Below are 18,139 nucleotides of genomic sequence, written 5' to 3'. Positions count from 1 at the left end.
ATAGGAACACATCTAAGTAATTTGATTTTAAATGTAAATAAATGATTTTGTTTTATGGATTGGTACAGATATTTAAGAAAATAGGAGCTATAAGACTAGTATAAGTACTTCTTAAATGGGTAGTGAATGCATTGAGTTTAACATATTGTAATAGTAGTTACATAAGAAATATATAGGGACCATGAGTTGAAACGAAATATTAACACAACCACTTATACTGTGTAGAATAATAAATATAAAATAGAGTGCTATTACAGTAGTGGAGTGCATAAAGAAAATAATAAGCAACATAGAACACATCATTTCTGGAATATTGCATACATTTAATTTTTATAGAAACGCATTAGATTGATTCAAATGGATATTTATTTATTTTCGAAACTAGATGATCAAAATCAACTTCAATAAATTATTATTACTATTATACTATAAATATTATGTTCATTAATACATGATAAAATGTGATATGCGATATGGACACATCAATAATATAGAGAAAAAAACTTGTATTACGCTTACGCAATATAATACCTGGATTTACAATTTGATATTGCTTTGCTCATTAACTTAAAGTATCCAAGTACTTCAACACACAACAATACATTTTAGATATTAATGTAACACTTTATAATGTCGTTAAGTAGGTACTTCGTGTTATTTATTATTTATACCTAAAGCTCATATTATGTAGGTGTATACATTTTAATAATAATGGATAAAAAAAATCAAATTATAAATTTTTATTTAAATACTATATTAAATTACTGTTCAGCCTCATATTAATTTCTAATAATAATGTATAAATCTATTTACTCCTGTACTAAGTATGTGTAAAAAAATAAGACTTATGTAGCTTAAATATAATGAAAATAAACAATAATTCATAATATTGTCATAATTCTTATAAATAAAATGAAATTAAGAGTTAAGATATTATTCATTTTCTCTATTGTGATTTAAAAATTATAATTAAATATATCAAAAACTACATAATATTTATAGGAAATAGTCAGCTGTATGTTTTTTTGTTGGCATTTCACGTCTCACTTGTATAGCTGCTTCAAACATTATAAAATCTCTTTGTAGTGTTTCATTAAGTTTTAATATTGCCGCAATATTACCACAACTAATAATGAATACATTAGTTCAACTATTTAAAATAACTAAATAAATATAAAAATAAATAGTATTTACCGATAACAATAATTAGGTGCTGACCAAACAGTAAGGACAGTTTCATCAAAATGCCATTTATAACCTTCCATTACTAATTGGTGAGCTCGGCAAATAATATCTAGATCATTTGTTGTATTAAATTGAGAAACAATATCTGAACCAAATAGATATCCAGCACCTCGAGGACTTACTCCCCATCCCTGCAGAGTATCTAAGATACATATAATATAATTTCACAACTATTAAATACTTAATAATTTATTTATTTAGGTGTTTACTTTCAGGATCAGACCATAATAAATCACACATCGGTCCATCATGAGGAACTTCCTGTTTTCTATCAATTGTTCTAATTTGATCCAAAGTTTGTATTGAAGGTGACAAACCACCATGTACACAGAATATCTAAATATTTTAATACACAATAATATTGAAAAATTTTAAAGAATGAAGATTTTTCATACTTTTCCATCAATAATAGCAGATAAACTCATATAATCAAAAATATCAGTGCAGTAACGCCAGACAGCAACACTATTGTATTTTCGTAAGCATTCATCATAAAATCCATAAACTTGGGTAATTTGTCGCGATTCATGGTTACCGCGAATTAATGTTATACGATCCGGATATCTTACCTATAAAAAAATTGTATAACTATTTCTTACTGAATAATGAATACTAAAAAAATAAGAACTACTTACATTTTTATGAACGATTGGTATGAACAAAATAAAATAAATATAATGAAACAAATGCCTAATTATTTTTATAAATTGATTGGTAAAGAATTAATTAGTAGGTAACTATAATATAGAAAATCAAATGTACAATATTTCATAAGCAGAACATAAAAGACAAGTAATATGTAATTTGTTAATTTAAATTGTTACCTACTGAGAAAACATTTTTAAATAACTATATATTTACATATTATGTGAGATTTTGTCAAAAAAGCATTCAATTGATTACTAAGTGAATTATTGATTACAAATTACAATGAATCAGAATTGAAATATGTATTTATATATAAATATATATAAATAGATAGCTTTGATTAGCTTTGATAATATATAATTTACAACATAACAAATATTAAAATAAAAAAATTAATTTTTATTTATTATTTAAAAAGTATTGAGAATAGAGCATTAGATACTTTCGGGATAAAGTATTCTAAAAATATTCAAAACATGTATTTGAATTTTGATTTTTGAAAAGTAAAAACTATAAGTATTCAGAATGTCTGCAATAATAGCATTGTATTATTATTATGCTTGTACATAATATATTATAGCTTCATCAGTATGTTATTAAAATATATTAATTACAAGAATTTTAGCTAATAGCTTAATAAGTAACAGAACCATATTAATAATATTTCATGTTGAAATGAATTCCTTTAACTTAATATTAAATTTATAATATTATCTACTTTATAATAAATTACATCAATAACTAGTTTTTAGTATGGATAATTTTTAAAATTTAATTAGCAATGAATATTTTACTATAAAATGTAAACAATAAGTAGATAGGTATTAAATACAAGATAAGTTAACAAAATGAATATTTACTTTTAAAGCAAGTAGAAGTAAAAATGTCTCAACACTGAAAAATCCTCGATCAACAAAATCACCCATAAATAAATAATTTCTTTCAGGAATATCACCACCTACATTAAACAATTTTTTTAGGTCATAGAACTGTCCATGAATATCTCCGCATACCTGTAAAAGAATTAAATGAATGATTGCAATTTTTTAAATAATTTGATTTAGAGAATAAAGAATAGAGATAATATAATTAATAGATATAAAAATATATTGGTCAGTTTATTTTCAAAGAGGGACACCGTACAATTTTAGATTAAATGTCATGTATGCAATACAACTAATCTTAGGATAACAGTAAAAAGAGCCTAGGAGTAAGGCTTTCAAAATTAAAAGCATAATTTTTAAATAAGTAAAAATCACCTTTTTTCAATACCTACTTAATAAAAAAATCATACATAACACACATACCACAGTATATTAATATCATACAAAATTAAACATTATTTTTCCTTACATAAATCATTTATCGAATAAAAATTTGATCAAATAGAATAAAATTCATTTTTTTCACTAAAAATTAAATTAAATCATAATAAAATACAATAATTAGTGTAATAACAAGTAATGAGACAAATAGATTTTGGGGTTAAAAAAAATCAAGATCTTCGACTTATGAATATTTCTTGATTTGTTGTCCTTGAGTACAATTGTAAAGGTATTATGGAAGAATTGAAAATGATGAGGTCAGTAAATTGCTTGGCATATCTCTGGTTTTTTATGTGTTTCCACAGAATATTTTATTTTTTTCAATAACCTAAATAAGTTTTTTGAATTAGTTAAAATCTAAAGAGTCAATTATTATTATGTACATTCATACAAATCTTTACTGAATTATTTTCCTTTTTACATGCAATAATAATAATAATATACAGTAAGTGCCTACTGTAGATAATCAAAAATGAATCGATGTGTCACGTCATATATTTGCTTAAAAACTTAAAGGTCTAAGGGCTATGTTTGATAATCAAATGCCAAGTATAAGTTTATAAATTGTAAGGCTAATATATAGATGTCTATCACAAACAGTATCTCGATTTTGAAAACTTATAATATCTATCGCGATAAAATAATAAAATATTGATTATAAATTTATAATCATTATATTCAATTGGCATATTTTGGCAATACGCTCGGGACACAGATACATCGAATCATCTATCGATCTATCTGTACCTACGGAGTGTTAGGTTAAACATTTTTTGGAACGACGAAAATTACACGACTGTTGATGAAGATATTGTTTTATGTAAGGGTAAGCGTGTACCTTAAACAATAAACAGTAAAATTATTATTGAACTCACCGTGACGGGCGAGTCAACGCGTTGCACGTTGCTCTCTTCAATGAGTATTTCACGTGCTTTAGAGCATAATACTTTCACGTCGTGTTCCGTGAGGATTTCGCATTGCCTAAGCTGTTCGATTTGACGATCTAAGTCGTTACTGGAACCAGTGAAATCATACATATTTGAAGTTTGAGATTTTGAATCATATAGTATACCAGGAGTGGTGAGTAGTTATTGAGTCGTAACCGTCAATCGCAATTCGTAATTATATTAACATTGGCCATTGTGTATTAATTATAAATTTATAAACAGGTATTTATGTTGTATAAAAAATTACAAAATACTTTATTTATTAATTACCTATTTATAAACAAAAATTAATGGTATATTTTAAATTGGAATAACCTAAATATTATTATTTATTGTAATTTTATTAGTTTTATATACATCTAAATGCGCGTGATCTAGGAAAGGCGACGGCCGCGGAAAAGTAGTACAGTCGTTGTGAATTTGAAACCAAAATATTTAATATTTCCGGCATTTCCGCTCCCCACCTACCGTACGCGAAGATCGACGAAGAGTTTCCGAACTTTGCCGACCAACTTGTTGATAAACGTCGGAGCAGGCCGAGCAGCAATATGCCGCCAAAAGTCAAAACTCAAAAGCTAATAGTATATAGCTGAATAAAATAATAAGTAATAAGAGACAAATAGACAATACAAGTATTAGACTTCCCTAGTGGCGGATCTAGGGGAGGGATATGGGAGACAGATCCCCCCCTGTGGCCGTGGAAATTAAATCTTGTTTTGTAAATTTAGTAGAATAGAAAAAATAAAAAATAAAAAGCTTAAATACCTATTACCTTTACGTGTTATGTACGAACATATTTTATATCCCCCCCTATGAGAATCCGCCACTGGACTTCCCTAATAGCTAATAACTTTTTCTACACGAGTTATCGTCATTGTCTAACGAAAAATTCCAGAGTTTTTGTAATGTCTACACTCTACACTGAAAGTTTAATTTTTTGGTACCAATTATATTATATATTATGTAGGTATCAATTATGACTAGATTCTAAACACCAACTACCAGAAGCAGCAAAAATAGTTCATTATAGATTATTTTATACCAAAAACATATTCTGTGATTAGTAGTTAGTATACTTATTATGCTCAATAATTATTAGAAAAGCTTTATAGACATTAGAGTAAGACGTAAGTATCATTATCAGTTGAGTTGTTTACCAAACAGTAAACACAGATAAAGATCCCTCAATCCGGAGTCGACTGCAAGTTGTAGGTATAGGTATATTATAGAATATATAGAATAGCATGCTGCTCACTGCCACATCAAATGTGTGGGATACCTTGATACCTAACTTAAGTTGATACTTGATTCTACTCATCTCTGTAGTTTAATTTGCGAATGTATACAAATCTAAAACAATGGGTATATGTGGTATCACCCACGATGTATATTATAAAAAGATGTCGATAGGTTCAATATTGTATCTACATAGTGGCTGTATAATAAGATATGATATAAGATTACAGGGTTAGGTTTTTTCCCCTATAGATTTGCATGGATGTAGTTTAACCTATGATATTAGAACTTCCATTATTAAGACCATCATAATTCATAGTCAACCCCATGACAAACTACAAAGGACCGAGTACATAAATACCTAGGTACATTTATTTTGTCATCGCCTACTTCCCTTAGGTATTTATTATTCAAGAAAAATTATATGCTGTTCCTAAACCAGTTGCTGTCGACATTTTAATTTTTAAATAACATATAATTATTCGTATAATATACGTAAGTGGATGTTTTGATAAATCGAAAAGGTTATAAAATGTATAAAATCGTTTAAGATTAGTTTTTATTGGTTAATTTTTGAATATTGTAGGTACGTATTTTTTTTTAGAAGTATTGAATTTTATACCCATATTATGTTAGTCTTGTTTATGACACTTCTAAAAAAAACATATATTCAAAATATTCCAAAATTAATCAATAAAACTAATTTTAAATGATATTATATATTTTTTAAAATAATAAAAAATTTTATTATTTATTAATATTGACATGGCTCTTATTCAGTCAATTTTGAATTTAGAATCATAATTGTTACATCAAAATTGCTTTTAAAAAATAGATCTATCTGAATATGATGTTCAAAATAGGTGTTGCTATTCAAAAAAAAGATTTTTTCTGGGCATGAGCAGACCAAAATTACAAAAAATTTTGAAATCTATCGAAAAATATGTATTTATATACCAACAGTATGTAAAAAAAAATCGATTTATTCCAAAAAAATCCAGCCGAGAAATTCAGTGTTTCTTAAATTGGTGAACACATCTGTATAAGTCTATTAATTATGTATTATATATTAATATTTTGAATTAATCATTGTATACCTAAAGATCATGCTAATTTAAACATTTGGACCATTTGGTGAAAATTTCAAGGAGTTACACTAACTATAACATTACAAATATAAAAAAATAGATTCTCGAAACTGGGTTTGCGTAAACATTCCCGCTTATCTGTCATTTTACTCTTTTATGTGGTTTTCCGACCTTTTGAAAACTGCTGGAATAAACTTCTTACTTTTGACCTCTACGGCTCTACTTCTACAATGCGCCACGGATATTCATTTTCTACCGGAAACAGCAGAAACCACCTCTGGGCCCTGAAGTTTTATATTGAAGCATTATTCCGACAAGTTATCGTGCACCTCCGTCCTACACTCCTGCACACATCATCGCACTATTGTAGAATCAATACATTCATCACTCCATTCCAGGGAAGTACGCAAAAAACAATTTGGGGGGGGGGGGGTATGTTTTTGAAAAGTACAACATTTTTTTTTCAAATTCTTTTGTACCCATCATATTAATACACAATAGGTATAGAAATTATATTAATTAAATTAATTTGTTGGTATTAATTTTTTTATTACAAAAACCAAGGATTTTGGGGGTGTGGTGTTTGAATACCCAAAACACCCCCCTGTGTACGTCCCTGCTTCGCTCCGTTCAGAATCTAAAAACGAACCAAAAATTACGAAAATCTAAAATTTTTCATTTTTAAATCTTTAACCGTGATCTTCGTCCGTGATTTATATATACACAATAATAAATATAATACAGTGGTACCAAGACCTTATTTTTGAAAAAAAAAATGAGATAATAGGCATTGTCATGTCGGTACTCGGTAGTGATTTCCTTATCACTGTCCATTTTTCTTGTTCTGTGACCAATATTAAATAATACATTTTCTAGTTTAAACTTAAAAATAAAATTCATCCTTATTTTTCGATTTTTTCGGTTATTAATTTAATCGAATTAATTTACTAGTTAAGTAGTTTATTTATTATTTATTCTATTTACTCAAATATCATAAAATTATAAAAACATTCGGAATAATCTTAACTTCCAATATAGACAACATTTATGATTTAACTTATTCTCATGTTTAGGTGGTTCTATTTTCTATAGTATGGCGTCTACATCGAGGGATTCCCAAGAAAGCATTGCTAAAAAGACATGGGAATTGGAAAACAATGTACAAACTGTTAATACAGTCGATGACATATTCAAATATGACAAGCAACAACAACAAGATATTTTGACTGCCAAACCTTGGGAAAAAGAGTATGTTCATATTGAATTTTTGATAAACTATTATTATTGGTATTAAAATTCTCTGGCATATATTGATCATAAAAATTAGTTTTCATTTAGAATCAATAATATTTTTGACATGTAATACGTATGTGTACAATATTTATCCATTTATTCAAATAATTATGAGTTGTTGAGTGTAATGCAGTTAAAATTAAATTTGAAATTTACCAATTTATCTTTAACAACTTTTCACATGCTTAAATTTTTTGTATTTTTCTTGCAAGTTGAAAGGCTCTTTCCATAAGCCATACCTTTCACCAAATGCATTAGATATTATTAATATAATACTTTGTATTGATATATATATTGTTAAATTTTTCAGTCCACATTATTTTAAAGATATTAAAATATCTGCATTAGCACTACTCAAAATGGTCATGCATGCTCGATCTGGTGGCATTCTGGAAATAATGGGTCTATTACTTGGCAAAGTAGAAGGTAATACTATGATTGTCATGGATTCTTTTGCTTTACCTGTTGAAGGAACAGAAACTAGAGTCAATGCTCAAGCTCAAGCCTATGAATACATGACTGCATATATTGAATCTGCTAAAGTTGTAAGTTCATATTCAGTATAGTATTTAAGTATTTAATGTTTATATTATCAGTTAAAGATGCTTGCAAAACTACTTGGTGTTAACTGTGAACAGTTACTATAATATATTTATAAAGTTATGTATTTTGCTCATGAAATTATAATAAGTTATTCGAGTATAATTTTTAATTGTTTTCCTGTAATATGTTAGGATTTTATTCTGGATTTGCCTATAACATATTATATGTGACAGTTAATTTTAAAGTTCAATTATTTTTGATCATATTATTAATATAATTTAAAAGAGTTATTTTTTTTTATGTATTTTTCAAGTGTATTCTTCAAAAATAATTATTTATAACTACCTAATAAAATGTATTTTATATTATAATTATATTTTGTTTATTATTAAATATTTTAGGTTGGACGTCAAGAAAATGCTATTGGATGGTATCATAGCCATCCTGGCTATGGCTGCTGGTTATCGGGTATTGATGTTTCAACTCAAATGTTAAATCAAAATTTTCAAGAACCTTTTGTTGCAATTGTTATTGATCCAGTTAGAACAATTTCTGCTGGTAAAGTTTGTTTGGGAGCATTCCGTACTTATCCCAAGGTAAGTTTATAAGGTTTTATTTAATATTTGATCTTTTTATGTCAACTATTATTATAATGCTATTCAAAACAAAATTAAAATTTCTAGGGTTATAAGCCAGCAAACGAAGAGCCATCTGAGTATCAAACTATTCCTTTAAATAAAATTGAAGACTTTGGAGTACACTGTAAACAATACTATTCATTAGAAGTAAATTATTTCAAATCTTCCTTGGATCGACGTTTATTGGATTCATTATGGAATAAATATTGGGTGAACACTTTAAGTTCATCCAGTTTAATAACCAATGCTGAATACTTAACTGGCCAAATCAATGATCTTTCTGATAAACTTGAACAAGCTGACACTTCTTTGAGTCGTACATTTTTCGAGCCTGTTGACCGTAGTAAAACAGAAAATAAATTGGTTAAAGCTACTAAGGATAGTAATAAAGCTACAATCGAAATACTATGTGGATTAATGTCTCAAACAATTAAAGAAGCTCTGTTTAATAGTTGTACACCAAAGAATAATCAGCAATAAATCACACATTTATATTATAATTATTAAGTAAATAATTAAGATTTTCAACTAATAATAATACATACATTTTTTAAAATAAATTATAAATGAAAAATAATAAATATGTGAATTTATTTTTTCCTAAAAACTGTTTAAGTATGAACAGTTATTTGACTAGTTATTTGAGTTATAAAGTAAAATGATGAGAAAGAAATATTCTTAACATCTACATTATATTAAGAAATGTAGCATAAATAACACAATTTTTACTAAAAAGTTAATTATATTATTAAATAATAAATAAATTAAAAAAAAATAATTTATTATAATATTTATAATATTTTATAATAAAAATAAATTTTATTTTAATATAGGTAGTATTCATTTTATCTCCAAAAAGATAAAAATATAATTTATACTCTCACTGTAAATATTATTTAAATTATCTGTTTACATTTATAGTAAAATACAAAATATGTACTATGGGCAATTTTTGTTTAAGTTCATAATGATGAAGACTACACATTTTTAATTTAAGAACATTTAATCATTGTATTGAATTTATTTTTTTTTAAATTATATTAAATTTACTTTAGGAATCATTGTATAAGAAACACCGAGTATTGACTCTAAATATAGGGTACATATAAGATATACCCTATAAATAATTTTTAAACCACTGACATATTTGTTTTGTTTTTGTGAATGTATTGGTATATCAATGAAATTTTTTGTCATTAATCATAATATTTTTGAGCAGAATAAATGCATTCAACAAACCTGAGTTATTACAATAATAAATAAAAATGTTGTTCAGAGTTTTTATTTTTTGTAAATACAAGTTTGAAGTACACATAAAAACAAAAATGTTGATACCAAAGTTAACGTAATACGACCATTTATCTCAGAGTTGTGTCAAGTTAAAAACTTAAAATGTGTAGTCTTTCAATGTTATTGGTATGGAAGTTCAATTTCTTGCCATACAGGAGTGGGGGTAACGAAAACTACATCTGCCCTTATTTACATCATAGTCCGCGCTCCAGTATATTCTTATCTATCTCAGTGACCATGACTGAAAAACTGATAACGATTAACCGGCATGGTCAATATGCGAGGAAGTATTTGAAATTGAAAACATGTTTAGATTTTATATAATTTAATTTTTTTGTACATTTCACCTTCATTGAAAACACGAGTATACTATTATATACCACCTTCTTACTTATTTTGTCCTCTGACGTCGTTTTCCTATAAATATCATCGATGGAGCAAGCTTTGTTTTCAGTTGTCACGGACAGACACAATGGCATACCATTGACAAACGGACCCAGACTTGGGACGTTGAAACATTCAAACTCTCAAGTTGATACTCCGGCGTTCATGTTTTACACTAAAGTAAGAAATACCATATTCTTTACAATAATGTATTTTATTTTTGCGATTTTTCTAGTGTGGAAGTGTCCCATACATATCGAGAGAAGTATTCGAAAAAATTTTGCCTGATGATCAGGCATTATTTAATTTCCCATTGCCGACATGTCTGAGTTTCTACCAACCATTGAAAGAGTTTAATCACGGTCTCAATGCGTTTGTTGGTCTTGAGGTATATATTAATTGCATTACAAACACTAGTCACTATAATATTTATTTAAACAATTAAACACTTGCTAGAGTAATACTTAATAGCTAGAGTATGTAGTTGCACTAGAATTATAATTTTATTTTCAAGCATTATTGCTTTTAATTTTTTTATTTAGATATTAAAAATGAATGATTTTCATTTTAATTTATTCAGGAGTCTTAATTTAAACAATTTTGTAGGTACTTAAAAGTTATAACAAAACATTTGACTTATGATAGGAGCAGAGGTGGTTTTTGGGGCAACTTTAAAATTTCAAACTGTCTAGCCTCTATTGTAACTGGACTATCTATCCCTTAATGCAGGCACCGGCAATTAACTATTAAGCCATTAAGGCTTAATGGCTTAATAGTTAATAGTAGTTTATTAAATTTCATTAGGTTATATTTTTAATATTATTGTATCTAATTGTAGTTAATTAATTTTTTTTAAATTTAATATCATTCACATACAACACAAAGTAACTAATAATTTACTAACATAATTTTTACTTAAATATATTTGTGTTGTTAAGTTTTATTGAATATATATTATATAAATATTCAAAATTTTCATTTTTTAGAAGTACTTGTCGTGCTGCTCAATAACTGACTGTGCTGTGGATAACCTTCAAGGTTACAATAAAAAAGATAGTGTTGCTGTTAAAACTAAAAGCGGAAATCAGTTAATAAACTATGAAAAGTAAATATTACAGTTATTTAAATATTGTAAATTACATCAATAATAAACAATTTATCTATTTTAATTAATTCAAAATGTTATAAAAAGTTATATTTTGTTTTATTTTTTATCTCACTTAAATCAACCACCTATATGTTTAATCAGGGCCGGTGTTTGAGATTGACGACCTGGGCCTACGCCAAGTGCGCTTGTTGAAAGGGGGACGCGTCAATTATATAAAACGACTACTAATTATATGGGGAGATGCGCATATTTGTTTACTTGCCCAGGGCGCCAATGACTCTATTGCCGGCACTGTGTTTAATTCATAATAGAACAAGTAAATTATCTTATTTTGATTTTTTGCTTAGTTTTATGTTTCAGAAAATAATTATTTTATCTTAAGACAACAAAGTTTTAACATTTTTATGACATCTTAATTTTTTCTAAGAATCACAATTATACATTTATACTATTTATTAAAATATGTTGTATTTAGATACATGGATATCATAGAAGTATTCAAACCCACTATGTACGTTACCCTAAGCATTTCAGATATTAATTTGGATAGTTCACCTTCAGCAATTGAAAAGTCAGTCAACATTACAAATAGACTTTTTAAGAGTTGCTTGGAACGGCACCATCAATCAGAAGTGAGTGTTCATTTCCTTGTATAAATGTGTGAACTTTACTATTTAATATTTTATTAATTCATAATTTATTAATATATATTACTATAGTTGGGGTTCAAATATCACAGGGAAAAAGGCATATAATGATAACGTTTGAACAGGTTATAATATCTTATACTTTGTTTTGAAATAAAATTGTTTTAATTTAGGCAACTATTTGAATACAAATTGTATAAATAATCAAAAGTATAGGTATGTACTATTCATATTTTATTAGTTAAAACAATATTTAAAAAAATATTCTTTAAATTAAATAGGTATATAGTTAAATATTTTTTAGTGAAGTTTTTCCTGAATCACTCAATATGTGTATTAATCCAAATTATGATTATGAGCACTTTAATGTTTGTTTTCAATTCTGATTCAAATATTTGATTTATACAATATCTGAAACATCCATCACTCAAAATCCAGATATATAATTCCCTGATTTAATATAATCATCATATTATATCACTCCTGTTTTTAAGTACTTAAGTTTAATGTTCAGTATTTTGTTGCTGTAATTTATACTCACTTATAATCTGACCATCTGAGCATTATCAATTTTTTGTTTAGTATTTACAATATAATTATGATAACATAATATACTAGTATTCATAACAAAACCATATAAGTTTCTAACCACTATTCTGTTTATTTTGTTATTACTCATTACATTTTTAAAAGGTATTTAAATCGAAAAATTAATCATACTTCTATTAAACCGTTTTGTCACAGAAGAAATTTAGTAAAATACTAATATACTAATCAGAATAAAATAATTTGATTTCAAGAAAATACAATTTTTATCATTTTAATGTTGAAAAAAAAATGTACTAAGTATGTGTTTCTTAGGAAGATAATTACAAAATAATATTGTTGTATGATCTATTACAATATTTTAAATTATTTCTTTTTATTCTTTAAGATAATATTACAAATCATATTAGTAATATGTTATTGTTGTTACTATGAAATAGTAATTTGTTTACTTACACATATTTTACTCAATATAATCATTTAACAGTTAAAATAATTACTAATAAATAATAATTAAAAATAAAGCTTAACTAGTTTATTTAGCAATGTTTTTAAACTTATATTATTTTAAATTATGTAGTATATTATTATTAATAGATTTATGATAGTATGATAATTCATTAACACATTTTTTTCTATAATTAAATATTGAAATTAAAAATTTGTTTCATTAATTTTTATTAATATTATATTTTTGATACATTTAATTAATTCAAATTATATTACACTAATCGTTAAACAATTATATTTTAATTATAGAATATGATTATTTTAAATAACTACTTTTCGTAGTCAAATTTAATTTGTTTTAAAATAAAAAAATGTATAATTTTAATTCTTTAGTATTGACAAATTCAATGGATTTTTCAGATTATCAATGTATATGTATTTAAATTAAATATTTTATTTATTTATTTTTAATCATTTTATTTTACAGATTTTTTCTTTTTATACTTTAATTATTAATTTATCCTAGAGTAATTTTCCCTATGTGTATGTTTAGTAGAATAACATCATTTTATCATTTTTATATTTTATTGTCTGGAAAAAGTATGACTGTAAAATTTAGAAAATTACAATTTATATATTTTTTTAATAATTAAACTTCTTAGTTATTTATCATACTTATTTAATTGATAATGTATTTATCCTTACTAAAGTATTATTGTATATAACATATTTATAAATATTTTAAATGTCAACTATATTGGGTGATTTATATTGTATCTTTTAATAATGTGTTGATTCAAATTCTAGTTTTTAGAATATTTAAGTTTTCTTTAAGTCTTAAGACCACATCTTAAGATAATTCAATTTAAGGTTTATTCTATTTTAGGAGTATCCTGAGGCTATAATATCAACTTCTTATTTTCTTATTAGAACCTTCCATATTTACTGTGAATTGTTAAGAAGCATGTAGTTTTGAAGTTTTGAACATGTTAATGTATTTAAATCGAAATTTAAATGAATAGTTTCTAAGTAAATAAATTGCTAGAATTAAGCATCCTTAAAAATAGTTGTATATAAAATAGGTATGCTATTTTAGTCTAATACAGTTATATGCAAATAATATTTACAATTATTATAAAAAGCTAAAATAGTAAAATATTATCTAGTTCAATTATATCTTTAAACCTATATAAATGTCCATAAAGTACAATAACTCAGAAACTATTTGTCCAAAATCCAAATTTGTATTTATATACTTTTAAATAGTAATAATAATAATAAACACAGTACGCTATTTAAATGAAAAGAAAACATTTAATTTATTTGAAAATAGTGTCTTTAAGTTAACTTGAATAATGCTGATAAAAAATCAGAATTTGAATAAGTTAATTGAAAGAAAAAATGGAGAGTTAATATGTTTGTTAAATCACCCTAAATATAAGAAATAGGATAGCAATGATGTTGTATAATATGTATATTCTAATGTTTGTTTTTAGATATTAAAACAAAGTTGTGTAATTGCTCCAATCCAAGGTGGTTATAATGTACAAGAAAGAATTAGATCAGCAACATTTTTATCAGAATATCAAAATGATGTATTAGGATTTCTATTTGATGGATTTTTTACTGATGGAAGTATTGTTGAAGAAATCCCTAGTGATCTAATTCTACCCATCGTCAATAAAACAATGGTACTTATGCTAAAAATATTACTTAATATTACTTATATTTAATTTATATTACATAATTTATCTATAATATGAACTGTACATTTTTCATTCAACAAAGGAATGTCTTCCATATGATAAAATGAAAATCATATTTGGTGCCTGGACTCCTAGTTTAATAATTGATTTTATAAACAGTGGAGTAGACATGTTTGATTCATCTTTCCCATATATCACAACTGAACGCAATTCGGCTTTAATATTTGATTACAGTTTAAAATATAAGTAAGATTTTGTTTTTCACTTAAATTATATTTATTCATTTTACTGAGCATATTAAAATGTATTGCTTTGAATTCTAGAAATGAAATTATTATTATGGACATTCATCATAATACAGATGAAAAAACAGACAGTTCAAATGACTATGAAATATGTTTAACAGATACAAGGTAATATACTCATTTTTTAAATTTTGTAATAAAATAATATTTATTAATATGTATGATTTGGAATGAAATAAATGAAGTAATTTTGAGAAGTTTGTACCAATAAAAGATTCATGTACGTGTTTGACCTGTAAAAAACATACTCGATCTTACATTCATCATCTACTGGTCTCAAATGAACTTCTAGGATCTATGTTATTAACCATGTAAGTATATTGAAAAATATCAACCTAAATATAGATTATGTTATACATTTAATTATTTATATTTTTCAGACACAATCTACATTACTTTAATAAATTTTTCAAGGACATTCGTGAAGTATTGAAGAAAAAATAAAATAAAATTCTAATTTATTTTGATAATTATGTTTGTGTTTATTGTACTTATTACATGTCTTGACATAATCCATTTTTCTCAGTTTTTTTTTATAACTTTTCTATATTTTTCAAAATTGTAATCAGTCTTAAAGAATTAATCATAATTTAAATTGAATTGAATTGGTAAAATAAGTATTTATTTTTTCTTAATTTTTTTTTATTTCCTCGGGTTCTAAAATCTCATAACTTTTTCATCCATTTTTCAATAATTGATTTTCATAAAAGAATTTCCTTTCATAAAAATAAACAATAACTTGATATATACAAATATTAATTTAATACTGGAATAAAGACATTTATATTAAAATTATTTGGCAATGTGATAAACAGTGGTTGTGAGTATGACGTACTGTGGAGGTGGATTTGTATTACCTAAAATTTTGAGTGGGTGGGTAGGTAAAAATATTTATCTAGAATTATTAATACTATTACTATAGTAGGTAGGTATTAGGCACTTATGTAGTTACGTATTACATGATTACATTATTATAGTATTACCACATTAATAGCTATTTATTTAGATATGATTAAAATGTATATAATTAATATTTGTATTAATTTTAAACAGTGTTGAGTTGATGACTATTGTTAAAATTATCTAATGAAGTATACAGTTCTAATACTAAATTTTTATATTAAAAAAGAAATCTATATTTGATACTTAAATCGATTGTGCATTGAGTCATTCAGTGTCGTAAAAATGCCCACTGTCAATTTTACAAGGCCCTCATTTTAAACATTTAAACATTTTTAATACATTGAACGTTTACAATTACATGTCTATACTAAACTCCAGCCAAACACTCGAGTTCATTTATAATTTTATACAGTGTACAAGTGTACCTCTGTTGTCTAACCTAATCTATATACATTTATATTCAAGTATAATTATTATTCATTTTACATGTATGGAATAATTGGGTAAAAATTGAGGAAATGTTGACCAATGATTTTGTCCGATGAAATATTATTATGTAGGTAGGTAGTATATGTGTGTATATGACAAATTTTAAATTATAAGTTCTTCAATCGTTTGTTGTCAATGCTTCAGCTATTATGAAAATGAATTACATATTTATAAATAACTGTTCTTCTACAAATGTAAGTGTATAAGAAAAGTCAAGTGACAGAAAATCATGAAATAATTATATTTTATTTGTCATAATGTTTTTTTCTTGGATATCATTCCTTACTATTTTCGGGATCATCGAAAAGACGCGTCTAAGTGATTGAGAGGCAATTTTAATGACTAAACTAAACTTATACAATCCTTTTTTCATATTGTATAAAAAGGATGGAAACTTATAATCAAAGTTTTTGTGAATAATGACTATTATTGAAATAGATAGATAGGTACCCCAGTATACATGTAATAAGATAAAAAATGTGTTGTAAAAGATGTATATTTTTCATAGTATAGTACCTTTTACACGCGCAAAGCAATCGGTATTGTGTAATTTAATATATATTTTAAATAATGACTCTAGCTTTTGAATGATTAGGTGGGTAAATAAGTTAAGGTTAGAATTGAATCACTTTTTATTTTAACTTAGAGCCACTGATGATAAAACTTAGTAATAAATATTAGTTAACTACCTAAATACCTACATTATTTTCATCAAATTAAAAATCATCAATATGTATACTGAAAATTAGGAGTAATACTATTTATCTCACCCCCTCCGCTAATAATTAGGTATATCTAGTGATTTGTTGTCAGACAGTTTATATTATAAATGTATAAATCTAAAGGATATGTGTGTAGTAAATGTATATTTTTTGGATTAATATGGCAGAGGGGTTGTTCCAACATACAAAACAACCCTCTGACTAGTGACTGTGCCACTGTCATTATACCTTTGACCTATTTATCGGACCTCTTAATATTGCATTATAACTGATAAGTGATACTTAATCCTGTAACTGTATTAATTTTTTATGTATCTAGTATTCTAGTAGGAATTTTATCAAATTTGTAAATTGAAATTAATAGCTAGGTAGGTACACATATATAAATACATACCTTATAATGGAATTATAACGTTAAGTGACGTTCATATTAATATTAAATTAATTATGTCTGAGAAGTAAAAAAAAAAAATCTGGTAAACACTAAAACAAATACTAATAGGTATAATTGAATGCTTTTCCTATTAATTTGTTTTTATCAAGTCATCTTATATTTAGGTATTCACATTGTATTTGTCCAAAACAAATTCATTTTTATAAAATCATTAAATTATAAAATTAAATAA

General features: G+C 25.3%; 3 protein-coding genes across 3 annotated transcripts; 2 read left to right on the top strand and 1 right to left on the bottom strand.

Moving 5' to 3' along the window:
- Positions 1-491: 491 nt before the first annotated feature.
- On the bottom strand, positions 492-4,722 carry LOC126550302 (serine/threonine-protein phosphatase 4 catalytic subunit-like). Its single transcript, XM_050201540.1, has 6 exons — positions 4,094-4,722; positions 2,754-2,906; positions 1,641-1,814; positions 1,455-1,581; positions 1,195-1,387; positions 492-1,126 (listed from the first exon to the last, which is right to left on the bottom strand). Exons 1-6 carry the CDS (start codon positions 4,253-4,255, stop codon positions 997-999), a joined length of 939 nt encoding a protein of 312 aa, XP_050057497.1. The 5' UTR covers positions 4,256-4,722; the 3' UTR covers positions 492-996.
- A 2,574-nt stretch (positions 4,723-7,296) lies between these two features.
- LOC126550301 (COP9 signalosome complex subunit 5-like) lies at positions 7,297-9,544 on the top strand. Its single transcript, XM_050201539.1, has 5 exons — positions 7,297-7,439; positions 7,563-7,737; positions 8,093-8,327; positions 8,727-8,921; positions 9,009-9,544. Exons 2-5 carry the CDS (start codon positions 7,583-7,585, stop codon positions 9,441-9,443), a joined length of 1,020 nt encoding a protein of 339 aa, XP_050057496.1. The 5' UTR covers positions 7,297-7,439; positions 7,563-7,582; the 3' UTR covers positions 9,444-9,544.
- A 372-nt stretch (positions 9,545-9,916) lies between these two features.
- LOC126550300 (queuine tRNA-ribosyltransferase accessory subunit 2-like) lies at positions 9,917-16,025 on the top strand. Its single transcript, XM_050201538.1, has 9 exons — positions 9,917-10,817; positions 10,873-11,025; positions 11,624-11,742; positions 12,221-12,377; positions 14,885-15,079; positions 15,177-15,340; positions 15,418-15,507; positions 15,585-15,710; positions 15,780-16,025. Exons 1-9 carry the CDS (start codon positions 10,686-10,688, stop codon positions 15,841-15,843), a joined length of 1,200 nt encoding a protein of 399 aa, XP_050057495.1. The 5' UTR covers positions 9,917-10,685; the 3' UTR covers positions 15,844-16,025.
- Positions 16,026-18,139: the final 2,114 nt, after the last annotated feature.

The sequence above is a fragment of the Aphis gossypii genome, chromosome 2, assembly GCF_020184175.1.
Source record: "Aphis gossypii isolate Hap1 chromosome 2, ASM2018417v2, whole genome shotgun sequence".
Classification (NCBI taxonomy): domain Eukaryota; kingdom Metazoa; phylum Arthropoda; class Insecta; order Hemiptera; family Aphididae; genus Aphis; species Aphis gossypii.
This window is presented reverse-complemented; position numbering and strand designations above follow the sequence as displayed.

Coding starts and splice junctions, on each gene's coding strand:
- LOC126550302 (XM_050201540.1), bottom strand. CDS start 4,255: ATGTATGATTTCACTGGTTCCAGTAACGACTTAGATCGTCAAATCGAA. Junction 2,907..4,093: donor GCGTTGACTCGCCCGTCACG/GTGAGTTCAATA, acceptor ATTCTTTTACAG/GTATGCGGAGATATTCATGG. Junction 1,815..2,753: donor TACTTCTACTTGCTTTAAAA/GTAAATATTCAT, acceptor ATTTTTTTATAG/GTAAGATATCCGGATCGTAT.
- LOC126550301 (XM_050201539.1), top strand. CDS start 7,583: ATGGCGTCTACATCGAGGGATTCCCAAGAAAGCATTGCTAAAAAGACA. Junction 7,738..8,092: donor GCCAAACCTTGGGAAAAAGA/GTATGTTCATAT, acceptor TAAATTTTTCAG/TCCACATTATTTTAAAGATA. Junction 8,922..9,008: donor CATTCCGTACTTATCCCAAG/GTAAGTTTATAA, acceptor TAAAATTTCTAG/GGTTATAAGCCAGCAAACGA.
- LOC126550300 (XM_050201538.1), top strand. CDS start 10,686: ATGGAGCAAGCTTTGTTTTCAGTTGTCACGGACAGACACAATGGCATA. Junction 10,818..10,872: donor CGTTCATGTTTTACACTAAA/GTAAGAAATACC, acceptor CGATTTTTCTAG/TGTGGAAGTGTCCCATACAT. Junction 11,743..12,220: donor CAGTTAATAAACTATGAAAA/GTAAATATTACA, acceptor TGTTGTATTTAG/ATACATGGATATCATAGAAG.